The 21,214-nt window shown below is 33.5% G+C and overlaps 1 protein-coding gene across 6 annotated transcripts in view; it reads left to right on the top strand.

Moving 5' to 3' along the window:
• The window catches only part of VPS13C (vacuolar protein sorting 13 homolog C), a 184,975-nt gene that overhangs the window by 27,555 nt on the left and 136,206 nt on the right, over positions 1-21,214 (top strand). For 2 of the 6 annotated variants that reach the window (XM_008016378.3, XM_073012203.1), the window contains exons 6-16: positions 1,406-1,468; positions 6,016-6,081; positions 6,341-6,450; positions 9,309-9,368; positions 11,620-11,679; positions 12,494-12,574; positions 13,434-13,491; positions 15,044-15,171; positions 16,884-16,990; positions 18,171-18,342; positions 19,937-19,999. In XM_008016378.3, the coding sequence (XP_008014569.3) occupies positions 1,406-1,468; positions 6,016-6,081; positions 6,341-6,450; positions 9,309-9,368; positions 11,620-11,679; positions 12,494-12,574; positions 13,434-13,491; positions 15,044-15,171; positions 16,884-16,990; positions 18,171-18,342; positions 19,937-19,999 (968 nt within the window). Of the gene's footprint in view, positions 1-1,405; positions 1,469-6,015; positions 6,082-6,340; positions 6,451-9,308; positions 9,369-11,619; positions 11,680-12,493; positions 12,575-12,650; positions 12,807-13,433; positions 13,492-15,043; positions 15,172-16,883; positions 16,991-18,170; positions 18,343-19,936; positions 20,000-21,214 lie in introns of those variants that run through there. The other 4 variants (XM_008016380.3, XM_073012204.1, XM_073012202.1 and 1 more) reach the window with 3 other exon arrangements.

Below are 21,214 nucleotides of genomic sequence, written 5' to 3'. Positions count from 1 at the left end.
TAAGAATGGATGCACTGGATATAATTTCGAAAATTCTTTCAAGGCTGAATGTCTTTGTGTTTTACTTCTACACTTGTTTGATTTGTCTGGGGTTAGAATGCTAGGTTAAATATTAGAATTTTGAAGGCAATGTTTTCTAGCTTCCAGGCTCTTTTGAAAAAAGTCTGATGCCAGTCTACAAGCAGAAAAATTAGAGAGTCCTTGGACCTTCCTGTCAAAGACCTTACATTTTAATTGAGCAAATAAGAAATTTGCATAATAATAAGCAAGAGAAAGTGTTGAGTCCCATCAGGGAGGCACAGACAGTTTTATGGGAGTTCAGAAAGAACATGTCATATTCGGCCAAAGAGATCAGGGTAGACACTGTGAAGGTGTATATTTCAACTGGATTTAAAGGATGGATCTGCAGAAAGGAGAGAAGGCATAGGTAGAGGAGACAGTGAAGGTGGGGATCATAGAGCATCTGTGGGGCCAGCTAACAGTTTGGGAGTCTGATAGAGAGTAGTTGGATGTAGGGTTGGAAAGCTAAGTTTAGGTCAATTTTAAGAGATTTGCATGCTCTGATGATGTTAATGGTAATGACAGTGAAAGTAGCTGACATTTATTGAGCATTTACTATTCATCAGTCACTCTCCAAAATACTTTATGTGAATTAAGTGAAAGTTAAATAACTTTTCTAGGTCGCACAGTTAGAAAATAGTAGAGCTAGAATTTGAACCTGGTCTGGCTCTAGATCTTGTATTCTTAACCCTGTACAATGTGAACTTTCATCTGTAGCCAGCCGGGGAGTAAGTATTCCTTTTTTTTTCTTTAAGAGTCCAAGGAATGACATGATCAGAGCTATGATTTAAAAAAGTTAAACTTCCAGTGTTGTCTAGAATAGACTGGATTTGGAGAGCGAAGTGGAAGATGCTATCTAGCCATCATTATTGAGAATGGATATAAAGGATTCAGACAGTGTATCTAAAGGGTCCAGATCATGCTAAAGTAAGATGAGGTCATTTCAGCCGACTCTAAAATTACTGTGAAGTATCACAGTAATATTTTATTCTGAAAACGGGCAAAATGGCATGCAAAAAGAGACCAAAAATAGTGGATTTTTGCACTGTTTGAAAACTTGTCAAAAATTTCAGTGAACCATTAGCTGTAATTGATATTTACCTACCTCACATAATTTGAAATGATTACTATAATTTTAATTGTTAAGAAGTTTGTGTGTTGAAAGAACGAAAATGGTGTCACTGTGAATATTTCCTTAGAAATAGTTTTGGTGTCACCAAATTTTAATTATCCCGTTACATGATTTCTAATTATTTGAAATTAAATTTAGGTATATTTTACATGTGAAAGTAAAGGTGTCTTTAAATTGCTTTGCATTTTGGTTATTGCTGCCATGTGGATGCAGGCACACATTCAGGGGAGTTCATATATGGCTTGGAAAACTTTGTTTACAAGGACATCAAGCCTGGTGGGTATGCATGATTAATTATATTCAACTATATAAACATTTTCTTGTGTATGCTTGTGCTTTTGGTGGAGTCCATTTGATGGCATGCCATCCTTTTAGAAAATATGGAAATGTAATTTGTGTTTTCCCCCTTTACCATTATTTCCTTTTCCTCACCTGTAGTCATTTATTCATTCACTAAATATTTGAGTGTCTTCTTGTGGCGATCACTGTGCTGGATGATGCTGGATGTTTGTAGGGTAAACAAACATGATTCACTGTTCTTACGAAGCTTAGAGTATGATCTACAGATAACTTCCAGATTTGGGTTACCCTTTTGACTTTAGTTCTAGAGTTCATTAGTTTCTGAATTAAGCAGTTCCTTTCTGATAGTGGTGGTTTTGGAATGTAGAAAGCAATAAAGTGGATTTTTTCTTTTGAATTCAGAACCTTGACAGGAGATGTTCCTCTGAGCTTTGATTCGTTTCACCTCTGTTGTAGCTCTGGAGGTACCTCTAGACTACTGTCCTGTACAGCATATTGAAATTTCAAGCTTTGCAAAAGGCAAATTAAAGGCTTACTGTTTGTATTAGTATTTATAATATGTTTCTTTTATATACTAGGAAGTCTACCAAATACATTAAAATAATACTCCTTAGTATTTTACATAATCTGATTTGTTAAACTTTATGTTTTATATCATACTTCAAGAGCTGTTATATTAACTCAATCACACTTAAAATTTGTTTTAATTAAATGGCAATTGGGTCTATATCTTGAAATTTATAAACAATAAGCATCATGTTAGAATTATCTCTGTAGTTGGGAACTTTAATATGTTGATTCATGTGACCAGTGGAAGAGAAATTGCCATGACAGACTTCACAGCATTAGGTGAAATTACCCTGAAAGCAGTTTCCGTTCTAATAAACCTACTCCTTTTGTAAGTGTGCTTGTGTTAATTTGTCTGCTAGTTACCTTGTTTAATATAAAAGATAGCATGGAGATACTCATGGCTCACTGTCCAGTTTTGTAGGTTATAATCAAACCAACTTACTGTAGTCTGGGCAGCAATGTTAAAAATAGCAGGCTATAACAGCCGTCACTATAAAAGAAAACATCATTGATTCAGTTTTTTTAAAAAGGCACATTAGTATAGATAAAAAATGAGGTCCAGAATGTTGGTGCTTCTGAAATGAGAATAGTTTATTATGTTGATGATACCTTCATTCAGCTGGCTAGGACTTAACGTGTGTTTCATGATCATTTCCTCCTTTCAGTTTCTGAGTGTATATTATTTCCTCATTTGATGTTACTTCTTGTTTTTGTTGTATTCTAAATCATTGGTTCTCAAAAAGTCAAAATGATTTTCATAATAATACTAAGCATTATTTGATTTTTCCTTTTGTTGACATTTACATTGCTGGTGCAAAAGCAATAGTGGGTAAGAATAGCTGGCTGCCTTAGCGTGATTCAAGGCAGTGGCACCAGACTGTAGTAGTAGTCACTGTGTTCTTCTCTACCATGCACTCACAGTAAGCAAAATGAAACAAAAAATTGCCAGTTTTTACTTAAGAATTCCCTTGATGAAGTAGGAAGTTTTAAATTTTAATGAACTTCACCCCGTGAGCATGTCTCTTTAATATTTTGTGCAACAGCAGAGAAAGTATACCTGCAGCATTTCTGCATACTGAAGTAGGGTGATTGTTTCAAGGAAAAGTACTTGTGCAGATGTTTGAGTCGTGAGCTGAGCTAGTTGCTTTTTTCTGGAAAACTATTTTTACTAGGAAGAATCACAGACTATCATTATTCACATTTGGTTGTTTGGTAGACACTTCAACAAAACCACTTCAAGGAAAAGCAACCGGCAGTATTTGTTGCCAATGATAAAATTTGAACTCTTGAGTAGAATTTTGGAAAACTCGTATTTGTCACCTTGAGATCGACAGCTTCCCAGTAGTACTTTAAGACTTTTCTGATGAGATTGGTGGTAATATTAACAGATGTGAGTTTTGATATTAAATAATGAAATGACTTGACATTTGGAAGATTTGCATAATTCAATAAAGCAGTATTTCCAATGGATGATGAAAAACATACATGTCTAAAGGGTTCATTTAAAGTGCAAGATGGACTAATTGATTTTAGTTTGTATGAAAAATTCATTCATAAGGTTTCAGATTCCACGATGCAACTATCTTTAAGAAACTTCCACTTGTTGAGTTTGATATAATATCTATAATTTCATGAAAAGGCAATGAAAATGCTCCCCCCTTTTCCAATTGTATATCTATAGTGAGATCAGATTTTCATCATGTACTTCAATTAAAACAACGTATCTCAACAGGTTGAAGGCAGAAGCAGATATGCTAATCCAACTGTCTTCTACTAAGTGAGACGTTAAAGAGATTTGTAAGAATGTGAAACCATGCGACTTTTCTCACTACAACTTTTTGTTTAAAAATATAGCTATTTTTATAACTATATGTTATGTAATGGCTTATTATTTTTAAATGAATTCATAATTTTTTCAGTTTTTATTTATAATATGGTAAATGTCAATAGTTATAACTCACATAAATAAGAAGTTCTTTAGAGTCCTCAAGTTACAAATGTTAAATGGGTCGTGAAACCAAAGTCTTTGAGAACTGCTTTAGTTTGTGATTGAGAACCATCGATTTATTTTTTATTGGATTAATTAGAAACTTTCTCTAAAGAGCTATATACCACTAAGAGTAGATTTAAACTGTTTAAAGAGGTTTAAACATGGTGTATCTGCCATTGAGATGAAAGGCAGAACATGGGGCTAGAACAAATATGAAACCAGAAAGATAATTGGTCAGGTAAGAAGAGAATTTAAACCGAGGCAGCTGAGTCTATGTCTTTGAAAGCTGTTCTAGCCAAGTGGAATGGTTTTCAGGGCTAGTTTGGCTTTCTTACTTGTTTCTTTTCGAATGATATTTCTTTGAGAACTCATTCTTTTTATGTATGTTTGATTTATGAATAGAACAGAGTCAGACGTTCACAGTGGCAAGTATCATTGGTATAGCACTATCCTGATTGTGTTACATTACTTATTAAATGTTTTCTTCTTGAAACTGAGGGTTTTATTTTTGTAGTCTAGGATTTGTTTCTTAATTTTTGTAGTAGCAGAACAATTTGCTTTTAAAAATCAAGGAAGAACAAATTAAAAATTTCAAGTTCAATTGCACATGTATTCTCTCAAATATATATAACATTAATTTAGTTGGATCTGGATTTTAAAAATTCGTTTGAACAGATAAGTATTGTATGCTTTGTGCCCAGATATAGGATAATTTCTGACCTAATGAAGTCTCCTGTCTGATGACAAGACAATTGAGCAAACACTTCAAATATGGTATAATCACTGTTTAATGCAATTCTCTGTAAGGTACAGGCTCTGGGGCTACTTGGAGTAGTTTAAGAAGGCTTTGCACAGGCAGTAGTGCTGGACCTGAGATTTAAAAGCTGCCTAGGAGTTCGCCTGGTGAAGAACTTCAGGGAGGGCGATACAAGTTCACAGAATTACATGTGTAGAGGCATTAGGCATGAGAAAGTGTGGCTTGTTTGGGAAAGTATAAATATTATTTATGTAGTATCCAGTGCAAGGATGCACAGCAGGAGATAGAATAGGACAGGGACGTAGGGGTCACATCATAAAAGGACTTTCTCTATTGTGTAAACACATTTTAATTATGTCTGGGAGGTTGCAGAGAGCCTTTAAATAATTTTGAACAAGAGATTAACAGGCTGCGATTAGTATTTTAAAAGACATCAATCTGGTAACAGGGTAGAAGGACCTTTAGTAGGAGCTGAGGCTGGAGACTAGAAATCAGTAGATAATACAGAGACTGCCTCAGGAGTTCAGGCTGCAGGTGATGCCTGATAGAAATTTGAGTATGAAGATTTGTAGGTTGAGTAATACAGGTATTGGTAAATGCCAGAATGCAGTGAGGTAGTGTTGAAAGAGAATGAGGTTTTAAAGGAATTCCTAATCGAATTCAGTGTACAGTCCAATGTACATGTTATGCCCACTTAATGTTCTTTATATCCTTGAGTCATTAAATAATTTTGCTTGTGAAGTGTATCATCCAGAGGAAGTCATCTGTGGGCAACTTACCCTTTCATTTCATTTATGTGTCTATGTTCCTACCATATGTTTATCAAAACCTTCTGAAAGTTTTATATTCTGTCATTGTTACATTTCCAATATTTTGGTAATATTGAAATTAAAGTGTAACTTTGTGAAGTCATTAATATTATAAAAGGCATTGGGAATGGAGATTTTATCCAATTTTAGTATAATTACACCTGCCAATTTATTGTCTAGATTAAAGAAGGTTATTTTTTACTATAGAAAGTTATTCTAGACTAAAGAAGGTTTGTAAATTTGTCTTTATATTGAAGTAACAGGTCAGTTTAGAATAAGGTAAGGTGAGTTGTGCCAAAATTTGCTGTTAGGAAGATTTCTCTTGTTTTCTTTTCTGTCCTGTAGTCTCCTAACTTGAATTTTATCCTTTTCTCACTAAAATGCTTCCACTGAGAAGGACGTAAACGTAAAAAGCACAAAAAACATTTTAAGAAACCTTTTAAAGGTCTTGATCGTTCAAAAGGTAGGTAAAAGTAGTTTTATGCCGTGGTGTTGTTTATACACATTGCCACTTTATTTCTGACTTGGAATGTGAAATGAATGTCAGATAACAGTATAAATTCAAAAACAAGTTTTAAGTTGGACATGCATATGAAAATATAAATAAAGACACTATTGGCTCTAATTTCCATTGAGTAGTGCCTTAGCTGTCCTTTGGTTATTAATTTTGAGGTATATGAGAATTTCAACTCTTGAGCTTGTATTTTTCTATTTTTTAATAGATAAACCAAAAGAAGCCAAAAAGGATACATTTGTGGAAAAATTGGCAACTCAAGTAATAAAAAATGTACAAGTAAAAATCACAGATATTCACATTAAGTATGAAGATGATGTAAGTAATTTTTATATACTAAGTTTAAGTTAATAATTAAATATGTATTTTATAATATTCTTGACTTTTCTATATATGGATCATCTGTACCCATTTTTAAATCCAAGATTGATTTTTTTCTTATGAGTACACTACCATATCTTCTTGTGTTAGGCTAGTTTTATTAGGCATTTATGTACGTAAATATACTATAAAATTATCATGTGTTCCTGTCTGAAGCTGATATAAGAGGTTTTTGGATTGTCCTCTGTTATTTTTTTAAATTTTATTTTACGTGTTAAGACTTATTATAACTTTAAGAAACTAATTTTTGCTTTATGCTGACGAGTTGATTCTAAAAGGTGATGAAATAACTAATGGTAATGTTAATTGGCCAAAAAGTGACTTAAAACTCTGGTCACTTGACTGTAGTCTCATTCTCTTTACAGTCCACTGAGTTGGATTGAACACCCACAACTGTTCACACACATGTACAACAGTAGTTGCACAGAAGAAACCAAACTTCACTCATAACCAAAAGTGTAACATCAGCTGATTAAGAACTGTTTAACTGGCTAATTTTAATTAAAATACAACACATATTTTGAACAATATGCATTGCTTTGTTTAAAAGTTTGAAACATGTAAGAACTTAAATTTTTTTCATTTATCTAGGAACCTGGAAATGTTCATTGCTTCTAAAAATGAGTTTAATTCTTTTTGCTTTAAGTTTGAATTGAATTAAAGCAATACTGACATTTCTAGAATTTATTTTTCTTTTCTTCATAAGTTCCCTATGTAACTTGATAGTCAGCAAGACACATTTGTAGATTTTCAAAAAATACCACCTCTGTCTTATGTTGACTTTATTTATGGAGTCATTAAAATGAATTGTGTTAACAAATAAATGTCTTAAAAAAACCTCACTCATAAATGCCTTTGTTAATAACAAACTTAAGAAAATAAAGTATACTCAACACATCATGAAAGGAGAAGAATTATCATTAAAATCCTATGTGGAGATAAGTGAACCTGGGTACACTGTTGGTGGGAATATAAATTACTTCAGCCATTATGGAAAACAGTGTGGAGGTTCCTCAGAAAACTAAAAATCAAATTACTGTATGATCTAGCAATCCCATTTCTAATTTGTAAAATTAAACTTTATCATAGGTATGTATATATAGGAAAAAACCTAGTATATTTAGGGTTTGGTACTATTTGTGGTCGCAGACATCCACTAGGGGGCTTGGAACATACCTCCAGAGGATAAGCGGGAACTGTGGTATATAGCCAAAGGAGTTGAAGTCAGTATGTCAAAGAGATGTCTGCATTCCCTTGTTCATTTCAGCACTATTCACTATAGAGAAGATTGCCCATCAGTGGGTGAATGGATAAATAAAATGTGTATATACACAATGGAATACTGTTCAGCCTTTAAAAAGAAGGAAATTCTTTCATTTGCACAATTATGTATTAAGAAATGGGTGTAGAGAAAATATAATAATTTATCATAAAGATGCTCACTGGGTAATAGCTGTGGTTTGTAGCTAGTACATTAGCAACTGAGGGTTGTCTTTAATAAAACAAATGGGTTTCTTCAGAAAGAGCTGCAAGTTATTTTGAGCTAGGTATCTCTAAGTATAAAAAGATGAGTGTGGGAATAAAGGAAAATATTTTGCCACAAGTCATCGTATGTCTGATGTTAATTAAAATGACTTATAAAGCTATTCGTACTTCTCAACTATACCACATGGATTTTTTTCTGTTTAGAAAATTGTATGTGACTAAACTCTGTAGTCCCAGTTGGATGATTTAAAACATTATCCATTTCCCTTCTCCTAGTTTCCTTAGTTTCTGCCATGACCAAACAATTCTATAAGACTTTTCTTTAAGATGTCTAAAACAGTGACACTGTGCACATTGTGGTATAGTTTAAGCACTGTGGATTGCAGCTTGCATATTGAAGATCAGAAATAGAACAAAAACTTAATGTTGACAGATTTTGGATATAGAGACTGAAGAAATTAAATATTAAGGATCTAGAGATTTTCCTAGAAGCATTTTGAAGTGTTAAGAAAATTAAAGGCTTAAAGAGACAGTTCATATTTCCAAGTATGAAAGCCTTTTTTTTTTAATGTGTAAATTTAAGGAGTGCAAGTACAGCCTTGTTACATGATATACTGCATAGTGTTGAAGTCTGAACTTTTAGTGTCTCCATCACCCATAATATACATTGTACCCATTAATAAATTTCTTACCATTTACACTACTTCTCACCCACCCTCAAGTCTCCAATGTCTATGATTCCACAAACTGACCAAGTGTATTCATTATTTAGCTGCCACTTATAAATGAGAGCATGCAGTTTGTGTTTCTGCTTCTGGGTTGTTTCACTTAAGATGATGGCCTCCAGTTCCATCCATGTTGCTGCAAAAAAACCCAAACAAACATGTTCTCCTGTTTTTATGGCTGAATAGTATTCCACTGTGTACCCTAAGTGTTATTAAAATGATTTCATGGCAGTGTTATCTGTAACACTTTTTGAAATTTATCTGTGAAAACATCTTTGATGATATACATAAAAAGATTATTCCTTTTTAACTGTCTAGAGAAAAGTCTTGTTAGTCATAGTTAGTGAGTCGTCTTCTAGTATGAAAAGAGTTCCACTGGGGAAGGATCTTACTGGTAGCATAGAAGTGTTATGTCTACAAAATATGGATAATCCCAGCCATGTTATTACTTGCCTCCCCTGTGTTTTCCACATATCCAATTGGGTTGTAACCTGTAAACACATTTCCCTCTGCTGCCTGTTGTAAAGGACATGGATTTGCCTTCACCATCAGCATATTTTACTGTTACCTTTTCTTCTTTGGTAGGTCACTGATCCAAAGCGGCCTCTTTCATTTGGTGTCACGTTGGGAGAGCTCAGTCTACTGGTAATGTTTGCTTTATTTAAAACTTTTGTGGAACCTGTAAAGTATTATTCTGAAGTCACAGGGTAAATTGTCTAAAATCAACTATTCTACAAAGAGCTATGGTTTTTTAAATGTACTATCATGCTACACAACTTTCTAGAAGTTTAACATTTTTAGTGATGCTATTATTACATTTTAAAATTATTTTTAATTGTCTTTCCATGTAACAAGTATCAAAATATCATTATCAAATACTTTGAAAGAAATAAAAGCTGTATCTTAAACGAGGGGAAAGTAGGGGAAGATGAATTTCTGTAGAGTGAAAGATATACATTTTTGTTATAGGTAGATGGAATTTCTAAATAGCTTATATATGTGCATATGTTTATGTATGTGTGTGTATGTGCGCGCACTCATCTCATTGGGCTATATGTAAATTATTTTGATTATTTTATAATGAATTTTTCTTTTAATGGTCTTTAAGGGTAGACAGTTGTGTGTGTGTATTTATACACACACACATATATATAGGCTGGACATTTTTTTTTTCTACTACAGGCAACTAAGTAGTAGGAAACATGTTTTGGGGCATGTAAGTGAAGACAAATAGCTGAATTAGGTTTTGCTACGGAGAAGAAGATGTGGTTCATTTAGATACTTTTAAAGTTAAGGACAGTGAACCATAAATCCTACCAGACAAGTTTGCCTTATGACTACTTATATGGAGAGGGCCTCAATAGGGAAAGAAGAGGAAGAAGTATGGAAGGGTGGTAGACTGGCAGAAAAACAGAAAAAGAAGGACATGGTTATGTGGAAGGCTTAACATTGTTGTGGGCATATAGAGAAGTAGAGATACACACGGAGTTGAAGAACAGAGCAGAAACAATAAAGAGAAAGAGAGAGCTGAAGAGACAAAGGAAAGGGAGTGAAGGAAGCTGGTGTTTAATATAGTGTTTATCCTTTGCCTGTTTCCAAAATGAATTTGAAGTAGCTTTCGACCACAGAAGTATACAGTAATGCCTTTAAAGAGGATAGAATCTATGTTCTAAAGGATAGAGAGAGAATTGTTCCAGAAAGCTGTAACTAATGATGGTGGTCATAAGGGAGCATAGTAACTTTGAGCTTCTAGCAGACAATGCAAAAAATACAAACGTCATATATCTCCTTTTGTCTGATAACAGATATACTGTTGCACAAGAATATGTAGTTTCCTTAGTGTTTGCTGTTGTTTGTCCCTTTGTTTCTTTGCTCAGACTCTTCATTCTGCTATAGTTGTCTGTATTACTTTCTTCTCTGTCTGCCTGGTAATTCTACTCAAGTTTTAATACTTACGTGATACATGACCTTTCTTTCTCATTCTTTTTCACTTCCTTCTTAGAATTTACCATTCCCTCTTTTATGCTTCCTATTGTATTTTATCAAAGACCTATAAAATATTATTGTATTGCTTACCATGTTAATCTCCTTCTGTCAAAACCACATTAATTCACTGAAGTGGTACCTACCTTTTAGTGTTTTTGTGATGATTAAATGAGATGGTTTATGTAAAACATTTGGCACATTGTCTGGCTCAATTATTTCCTGTTTCAACTATTACAGTGGCTATTATAACAACAATAGCAATAGCAAACCTATCTCTTTTGTGTCCATACCATTTATTTTTCTTTGCAATTACATTCTGACTTTTAAATCTAAAGTTATTGTCCCACCTCTGATCTGGATCTCATTTTACCTATCTGCCCATTGTACTCTCACTCTACTACTCCACTGAAACAGTTCTTAACAAGTTTCTCAAAAACGCCCTTGCTGCTAAATAAGTTTAGTATTTGGCATTGCTGAACATGCTGTCCTTGTAGAAACATGGTCATGCGGTAATTTCCATACCCTCCTGGTTTTCTTCCTATTACACAACAATTATTTGTTTTTTAAAAAAAGAATGTGTACCATCTTCAATAGTGTATAGGCTGGCTGTCTGTTTTCATTCATATCCAATTCTTTCCACAGTTCAAATTCAAATACGTATTGATCCAGTAATTATTTTCTGAGTGAATGAACTCAGGTTAGAATCACGTCAATTCTCTTTTCATTGTTTCTTTGATTTTGTCTTATAAATGTATGTAAAGAAATAGATAGCTAATATTAGGTAACATTAAATTAGCTTAAAGAAAGATGTCTTTTATTCCTAAATTGTTTTGTTACATTTTACAAGTATTAGAGCACCATTATATGACATCCATACCACATTTCACAGGTATTCTCTTTTTTATTTTAGACTGCAAATGAACACTGGACTCCATGCATATTAAATGAAGCAGACAAAATTATATACAAGGTATTATATTGGAATAAAAATTTTTGTTAGTTTCCTAGATACAGTTAATTTATTTTCTTGAAGAAACATTGATGGAGCAGAACGTGCCATTGGAGTGTGATTTAAAAGTCTAGGGTCTAGTTTTGGCCCTGCTACTTAGTGTGTGACCCTCTGTAATCACTTACCAGTTCTGAGATATAGGTTCTTTAGCTATCAAGTAAAGATACAGGATACAGTTAATAGGTCCCAAATGGTACTTTATGAACATTAGATATTGAGATATTTTTAGATGTTATAGAAAAAATATTCTCTGATCAAGTAAGATTATTGATTAAAGTACTAAGCTATACATAATTAAACAGGTATGTTTCATTTTATTTTAAACTATAGAGCTTTAAATATGTTAACAAACACTGACTCTCCAAGAGGGATATTTAGTATGTAGCTTTCCCACCTTGTTGACCATGGACTCCTCTGCTACCACCTGTTTTCAGGAAACAGCTATTCGTATCTGCTGGAAGGATCATGTCTTTTTTTTTTTAGCAAAATGTTTACAGGGTTTGTTAAATACTAAATTCTCAATAAATATTTGATAATTGAATGAATGAGTTCCTTGGAAATAGTGTTCTTGAAAGCACAATTTAGCAAATGCTAGACTTTATAAAGTCTGAATAACATGAATATATTTTCCCCTCATTTTCTAGTATTTTCTTTACTTTAAAAATTCAAAATGGCATTTGGGTAATTTTGGAGTGGTGAACAGAATAATCTTTTAAAATTGATTCATAATTTCAATGTGTTGATTGCTTGATCTCTTTTCATTTTTCTCTTGTAGCTTATACGACTTGATAGTCTTAGCGCATACTGGAATGTAAACTGCAGCATGTCTTACCAGAGATCAAGGGAACAGATTTTGGTAATATTAATGTATACTTGGAAGAGCTAACTTCACTCCCGCTCCCTAAATTTGTTTAATATAAGAGGGCGTTCATGAGGACAGGATATCAGCCATTTGTTTAACTTGTATTTCGCTAAATCAGAAATATGAAAAACATCCTTTCAAATCCACTATGTGTCTTCAGAAAAGCAGTTTTGTTTTTGAAGATCTTTGTGAAATCATTCACTGGACAGTGACATCAGAGTCCATGGTATTAAATTAAAACTGTATTTATGCTTTTTTACATTCTCATTTTGATGATATTCTTGTCACATTTTGATATTTCGTATTACAATGATTAAAAATATTATAAAGATAATATTTCTCAGATATAAAACATGTATCTTTGACAAATGTTTTAGACATTTGTTATGGTGATTTTCTGAATAGTAGAAGATTAATTCAAAACTTCAATGTGCTAAATCAATCTTAGCCATGTTTGTTTACTTAGAGGATAAAGAAAGAACAATTGAATTTTTAGAACTGGATAAATTTCAATCTTCCATCTTGTATTTCTCAGAAAGATACTGTAACGTATGATTTGCCTTTGACTAGAATGTGTCTGAAATCCTAATGTATGGATATACATATATGTGCATTTTTTCAGAGTCAGAGGGGACATACTACAAGGTTGTTTGTAGACATACCGAATTCTTAAAATTATCTGCTTCTGTGTCTTTATACTTGTAAATAATACTCAGTGTGTTTTTCTTATTGACTACTAGTAACAGAGAAACAAAGATATTAATGTAAGAACCAAGTTTTGTGTGTGTGTGCATGTGTGTGACTGAATATATGTGCATTTTCTTTTTCATTCTTATTCAAATTTTTTGTTTAGGATCAGCTGAAAAATGAAATTCTTACAAGTGGAAATATACCCCCAAATTATCAATACAGTAAGTAATAGTAAAAGTTTATTTCATGTTATAGGAAGAAACATAGAAGTAAATATATTATTTTAAAATACTTTTCTGATAACATTACTTAGTCAAACAAAGTATATTAATTTTATACTTTACTATTATGATACAGCATGTTTGGGTTATAACTAATTATTTAGGAATAGATCGTAATACACACACCACTGGAGAATAGCAGATAGAGAAGGGCAGTGTAGCTGTAGTTCATTCCCTACAGCTAACCTTCTTTGAATTCCATGTATTCTTCTTAGCTTGCTGTTGTATTCTTTGTTTTAGGATTTAGGTTTTCTTTCTTTCTTTTTTCAAAAAGTAACCAAATCTCTGAGATTCTGGTATTCAGGTCACCCTTATGTTACTACTGCAGTGTAAACGTAATCCTGCCACTCTAGAGAATTCTTTTTCTGAGCTTTTCTATTTCTTGGCAGCCTCACCTTTATTTTACAACTAGATCTCTAACACAGCTTCCTGCTTATTTGTTTATTTTTTCCATCTGTTTTCTTTATTTTAGTTTCATGCTATTGAAGCTACGGGTTTGTTTTTATTTATTATACCCCTTTATGGTTGTTCTCAGCTTTCATACTCAGGTTGTTCCATATTACTCTGGTTCACTGTTGTTTTCTTCATGTTCTTTTATAACTAATTGAATTGATGCTGGATAATAGTTGGCACTTATGTTACACAGATCCCTACATTTTATGATGATAAAACTTTCAAGTGCTGCTAGTTTGTGAAAGCATTTAGGTTCATTGATGGTAAAAAAATAGTTAAGGAAAATCTACAATTTCATTCTTAGGCATTTTCCATTTATAACTAGCCTTTAAAGCCATTGAAAATTTTGTACAATCTTATGCAAACATATTTTTATATGGTAATTACCAGTTTTTATAGTTTTTTTTTTTTTACCAGTTTTTATAGTTTTGATATTATTCACAGTTAAAATTTATCACCTTGCATTACCCTGTCATCTTCCCTAACACACCTTTTTATGTTACTTCTCAACCCGAGGATTATTTTCTTTAGTTGATTCTAAGGTTATGTATGTAATGATAATTTTGAAAATAATAAAGAGATGAGCAGATTCTTTTTTTGGAATGAATTTTATTCATGATCGTGTTACTAAATTTTGCTAGTGATTAAATAAGACAGAAATTTATCAGATCTTATTTCCTTTTTTGTATTAGTATTTTTAATGAATAATAAAATCATTAAATGTTTTGCAGCAAGGAAGAGAAATCTAATTTTATGCAGACTGTAAATAACCAAGAGTAGATTGTTGTCTCTTTTATACATTTCTTACCTAGAAGCATAGGACTCCAATTTCCTCCTTGGAGATTTCGCTTTAACCATTGAGGTTATTATTATGCATATAAGTAGAAGCTTAAATTGCTTAAATATTTTTTGGTAGTAATTTTGTTACACACGTTTTTGATCATTTTTCTTCTAGAATAACAGTTTTCTCGTAATTATTTATACTTGTTTATATGTAAAAGCATATAAACATATCTTATGTCTTCCCATGTAATACAAGTTTTCCAGCCAATATCAGCCTCTGCAAAACTCTACATGAATCCTTATGCAGAATCAGAGCTCAAAACACCCAAACTGGATTGGAACATAGAAATACAAAATATTGCCATTGAACTGACCAAACCTCAGGTATGATTCACGTGGATATTTCCAGCTTTGATTAACCTTGAATCTTGACTGCTTTTATTTGTGATTATTACTTCTCTAGTGGTTGGTGATTTTTTGGGGTTCGTTATGTTGAGATTTGACTGTTTAAAAATTTTCGTTTTAAAGAAAATGAATTTCAAATTTAAGAAGTAGTTTTTAAAAATTTTGTCTTGTCTTTTCCTAAATTGTGGAGAATCATATCAAACTGTAGGGAAGGAAATTATTTCCATTTGGCTCACAATTGTTGATGGAAGATTTATTCTTTTTTTTTCTTTTTTTTGTTTTTTGAGACGGAGTCTCACTCTGTCGCTCAGGCTGAAGAGCAGTGGTGCAATTTCAGCTCACTGCAAGCTCCGCCTCCTGGGTTCACGCCATTCTCCTGCCTCAGCCTCCCAAGTAGCTGGGACTATAGGCGCCCACCACCACGCTCGGCTAATTTTTTTGTATTTTTTAGTAGAGACCGGTTTCACTGTGTTAGCCAGGATGGTCTCGATCTCCTGACCTTGTGATCTGCCCACCTCGGCCTCCCAAAGTGCTGGGATTACAGGCGTGAGCCACCATGCCTGGCCTGTTGATGGAAGATTTTAATGTGTTTTTCCCTCCTCAGTTTTTAATGGAAGGCACTCTTATTAAATATTGTTCCTTTAATTTTTAGAACAGCAATGTTGGCAGCTTTTTCCACTATTTGTTTCCCAAGCATGGTTATGTGCCCCGAGAGTTGGGGTGACAGGCTTGGTGAACTGGAAGTGAAAGGAGGACAGGAGATTTAGCTAATTGAGCTTTTTTCTACAATTCTGTTCAATAAAAATGTAATGCAAGTTGTAATTTTATATTTTCTTGTAGCTGTGTTAACCATGTAAAAAGAAAAAGGTGAAATTAACTTTAATAATACATTTCATTTAACTTAATATTTCCAAAATATTAATCATATCAACATGTAATAAATGTAAAAAGTTGTAATGAGACATTTTACATCCCTTAAAATACATTTAAGTTCAGACTAGACACATTTCAAGTGATGAACAGCCGCATGGTAGGTAACCTTTCGTTAGAACTGCATTGGGAAAAATTAGAGAGGAGGAAGCTAGACTTGCCTCTGTTTAAAAATCTTCTCTGGTTTTGTGCTGCCTCTGGGTGTATGTTTCCCTCCATTTGAGCTCTTTGTCAGATCTACACAGAGTTGCTGTGTTGATGGTAAGATGGCTACTTAAATAGCTTTATCTTCCTTTGGTCATGCAAATAATTTTTGCAGTAATCTCAAAATCAGCCCATAGATAGCTACTGCTGAAACGATGGTCCAGAGGAAAAATATATAGTCTTAGAAACAGGCATATTTTATATCATAATTTACAGATACCATATTTCATTGTTTCTAAGATATTAATTTAGTTTACATTTTAACATCTGAAAATAGGATTATATATTGGTGATAACACAATTTAATTAACAGCAGTTTGCTTTTATAGTAGAACCTAAAATTACAACTTAAAATTGATAGTGTCTTAAATTTGATGAACTGTAGTTTACTTATAATTGATAGCATCTTAAATTTGATGAAATATAGTATATTATTGGGCTAACAGGCAACATTGTTCAGGGAATTTGGAGTCTCACTAGTCTGAAAAATAGAATGAAATTTAGTCTTTATTTATATGTACAATGTAATAAATATAATTTTATTTTTGTTTTAACAGTACTTAAGTATGATTGACCTTTTGGAGTCAGTGGATTATATGGTTAGGAATGCGCCTTATAGGAAATACAAGCCTTATTTACCACTTCATACCAATGGTCGACGATGGTAAGTTAGAATTTGTTTTTTGTTTTGTGAGGAACATATAATCATATATTTAGTTACTGTCAGAGTTAAGCAACTTTCAAAAGCCAAGTAATTCAACCACTTTAAAAAAAGAGACAAGAGTATTAAAAGACAAATAGTAAATATATTGATTACTTATAAAAACAGCCTTCACTTCTTTTGTATGTCCGTATTACTTTTTTCATATGAACATCCACTTGTATTTCTGCTCCTAGTTTCCCAAATTCCTTTTTTTTTTTTGAGATAGAGTCTTGCTCTGACCCCATGCTGGAGTGCTGTGGCACGATCTTGGCTCACTGCAACCTCTGCCTCCCCGGTTCAGGCGATTCTCCTGCCTCAGCTTCCCACGTAGCTGGGACTACAGGTGTGTGCCACCACGCCCAGCTAATTTTTGTATTTTTATTTTTTTGAGATAGAGTCTTGCTCTGTCACCCAGGCTGGAGTGCAGTGATGTGATCTCGGCTCATTGCAACCTCCGCCTCCAGGGTTCAAGCAACTCCCTGCCTCAGCCTCCCAAGTAACTGAGATTACAGGCGCCCACCACCACGCCCAGCTAATTTTTGTATTTTTAGTAGAGACGGGGTTTCAGCATCTTGACATCTTGAACTCCTGACCTTGTGATCCACTCTCCCCGGCCTCCCAAAGTGTTGGGATTACAGGCGTAAGCCACTGCACCCAGCCTAATTTTTGTATTTTTAGTAGAGATGGGGTTTCTCCATGTTGACCAGGATGGTCTCAGTCTCTTGACCTCGTGATCTGCCCGCCTTGGCCTCTCAAAGTGCTGGGATTACAGATGTGAGCCGCTGCACCCGGCTGGTTCCCAGATTCTTAACATTTAAGACATTCAACATTTTTCTAAAAGTTTTATCGCTTATCAGTCACCCACGTAGACTCAGTGTTATAACCATACTGGAATACTATTTCCTACGTGTCATTTTGTGCCTTTTGGATTTTGCTTTGGCAAACTCTCTTCCTTAAATGTTTTCTTATATCTAAGTCTTATTTAAGTCAGACAATTTTACTGGAAATTGCTGAGCTCTTATAGGAAGAGAGTTAAGAAGAACAAAAAATTTAACAGTGTAAGTTCTAAAAAGTCAAGACTTTTCCTGTTTTGTCTTAAACCTTTATATTCACATTTATGTTAACAAAATTTGATTTTCAGGTGGAAATATGCAATTGACTCTGTTCTTGAAGTTCATATAAGAAGGTATACACAGATGTGGTCATGGAGTAATATAAAAAAGCACAGGCAGTTACTCAAGAGTTATAAAATTGCCTACAAAAACAAGTTAACACAGTCTAAAGTCTCAGAAGAAATACAGAAAGAAATTCAGGTATATTTTGCATATATATTAGTGAGAACTATTATTTGTCTAATCATCCTTTAATATTCTTCTGCATGTAATTTGAATCAAAAAATAATTTTAGGAAGAACAGAATTCACCTCTTTTTGAGAGAGAATTATATGGGAAAATGCAGAATTTTTTTTTCCAGTTTTTCTTCTTTAAAAAAACTTTTTTCCCCATGCTAATATCAGATAAAATAAGGTTACTGTAAACGATTTGGGAAACGTGTCTGGTTTTTATTATAATGTTTAGAAAGTCAGTATCAGAGCTGTTTAAATATGTGTTTATTAGATAGCTATATCTTGTTTTGTTAGTAAACATCCTGTATTTATATGGTAGTAGCTTTTCAAAATGCTTCAAATATTATTTATAAAAAACTTTTACTTCTTGGGAAAGAAGAGGTCTTATCTACCCCCGTTTAAAAGTTAGAAACACGGCTGGGCGCGGTAGCTCACACCTGTAATCCCAGCACTTTGGGAGGCTGAGGTAGGCAGATCACCTGAGGTCAGGAATTGGAAACCAGCCTGGCCAACATGGTGAAACTCTGTCTCTACTAAAAATATTTTAAAAATTAGCTGGGCGTGGTGGTGGGCGTCTGTAATCCCAGCTACTCGGGGGGCTGAGACAGGAAATTGCTTGAACCTGGAGGTGGAGGTTGCAGTGAGCCGAGATCCCGCCATTGCATTCCAGCCTGGGCAACAAGAGCAAAACTCCATCTCAAGAAAAAAAAAAAATAAAAAAAAAAAAAATAAAAGGTAGAATCACACTGGATACATAATATGCTTAATGTCTTCTGATTTCAGTTATAGAACTATTTCTACCAATGATTCATAATTTGAAAAATGAGTTGAATTACTATTTTTATGAGTTGAATTACTATTTTTCTGAAATAGTGTGAAATATTAGAAAAAGCGTAGGTATTAGAGTCAGATGGATTTGGGTTCAAGTACTGACTTGGATATTTACCAAGTGTCCTTCTGATTATGGACACAAGTTTCTCAAACTCCCAGGTCTAGTGTCTTGTTCTCATATATAAAATGGTAACGATATCTGTCTTACAGAGTTGTGAGAATTGTATGAGACAGCACATAAAGCACTTAGAACACAGGTCACCCGGTTAACGTACTTTTATGTAAATGCCTCAAATCAGTTTCTACTTTAGCCTACTTATTGTTTTGCAGAATTTTACATTCTTAAATATTATGTGTTTTGTAATGGCACCCTTAGTACAATGGCTATATGATAATAAGAATGGGGGGAGTAAGAAGTAAAAATTGTAAGGATGATATGTAAAACAGGTCCCCTTCATAAATATTCTTGTTTTCATGTGTATTTAATGAGGATTTATTTTCTTGGAAAACTTATTTTCTTTCTGTAAAAAATTAAAAAACTTAAAAGTCTAGAATACATTCAGATTTATACTAATAGTATCATTAGGTCACAGGTACTGATAATGGACTAGATATGCCTAGAAATCATAAAAGAAACATTTCTTTTATCTAATGATAAAAGAATGATTAAATTTCTTGTTTTATCTAATGATTAAATTTCTTGTTTACTAGTGCCTCTCTGTTTTTTACAGGACTTGGAGAAGACTCTAGATGTTTTCAACATAATTTTAGCAAGGCAACAAGCACAAGTTGAGGTAATCATCTTTATTAGCTGATTTTATGTTTTAAACATGTTAATACCCCCTTTTAAACCTAGGATCAAGAAATTGAAGTTTCATGAGTTGAGGTTTTTATTGCTTAATTTAGTCTCAGGAGAACAGAAACTGGAGTACTGAAAAAAAGCCACTAACATGAAGGGGGAAAAAAACCTTAATTTTTTTTTTTTTTTGAGATGGAGTCTCACTCTGTCTCCCAGGCTGGGATGCCATGGCATGATCTTGGCTCACTGCAGCCTCCGCCTCCCGGGTTCAAGTGATTTTCCTACCTCAACCTCCTGAGTCGCTGGGATCATAGATGCGTGCCACCACGCCCAGCTAATTTTTTTTTGTATTTTTAGTAGAGACGGGTTGTCACCATGTTGACCAGCCTGGTCTTGAATTCCTAACCTCAGGTGATCCGCTCACCTCGGCCTCTCAAAGTGCTGAGATTACAGGCGTGAGCCACCGCGCCTGGCCACTTACACAATTCTATAATGAAAAATCTGAAAAACTCTAAAAATAAAGTAAATAAAAGACATCTATAATCCTAACAACTTAGAATACTACTGTTATCATTTTGGCTACCAGTTTTTCTCCCATGCTTATATACCTGCTTATTTGTGCTTTTTTTCTCTCTCTCTCTCTTTTTTTTTTTTTGTAACTTTTTCTTTGTTCCTCTTCCTTTCCTTCCTTCTTCCTTCTCTCCCTTTCTTCTTTCTTTTCTCCTTTCTTTCTTCCTTCCCTTTCCTTCACTTTCGTTTTTTCCTTTCTGAAATTGGAAATGATCTACTGATAATGTTTTATAACTGCTTATTTATTGTTGCCTTGTGTGCAATGTTCCATGTCATTTCTAAGATTCTGTAACATGACTTTTTGGTAATTAAAAAAATAAATTACAAATGCAATATAACTCATTGTAGAAAAGTTAGAAAATATAGATAAAACAAAAACAATCATCTCCGAAACGAAAAGTAACTACTGTTAATACCTTTCTGTATATCCTTTTAGTCCTTTTTATAGTTATAGATGTCCATATACTTACTCATACTTTTAAATGAGATTAAGGCATATACAGTTGACCCTTGAACAACCTGAAGGTTAGGGATACCAAGCTCCCGCATGATTAAAAATTTGTGTATAACTACCTTCACTTTTCTTTTTTTTGAGATAGAGTCTTGCTTTGTTGCCCAGGCTGGAGTGCAGGGGCGCAAT

This window comes from Chlorocebus sabaeus, chromosome 26 (genome assembly GCF_047675955.1).
Source record: "Chlorocebus sabaeus isolate Y175 chromosome 26, mChlSab1.0.hap1, whole genome shotgun sequence".
Taxonomy (NCBI): domain Eukaryota; kingdom Metazoa; phylum Chordata; class Mammalia; order Primates; family Cercopithecidae; genus Chlorocebus; species Chlorocebus sabaeus.
Note: the sequence above shows the minus strand (reverse complement) of the source record. Positions and strands in the feature narration are given on the sequence as shown.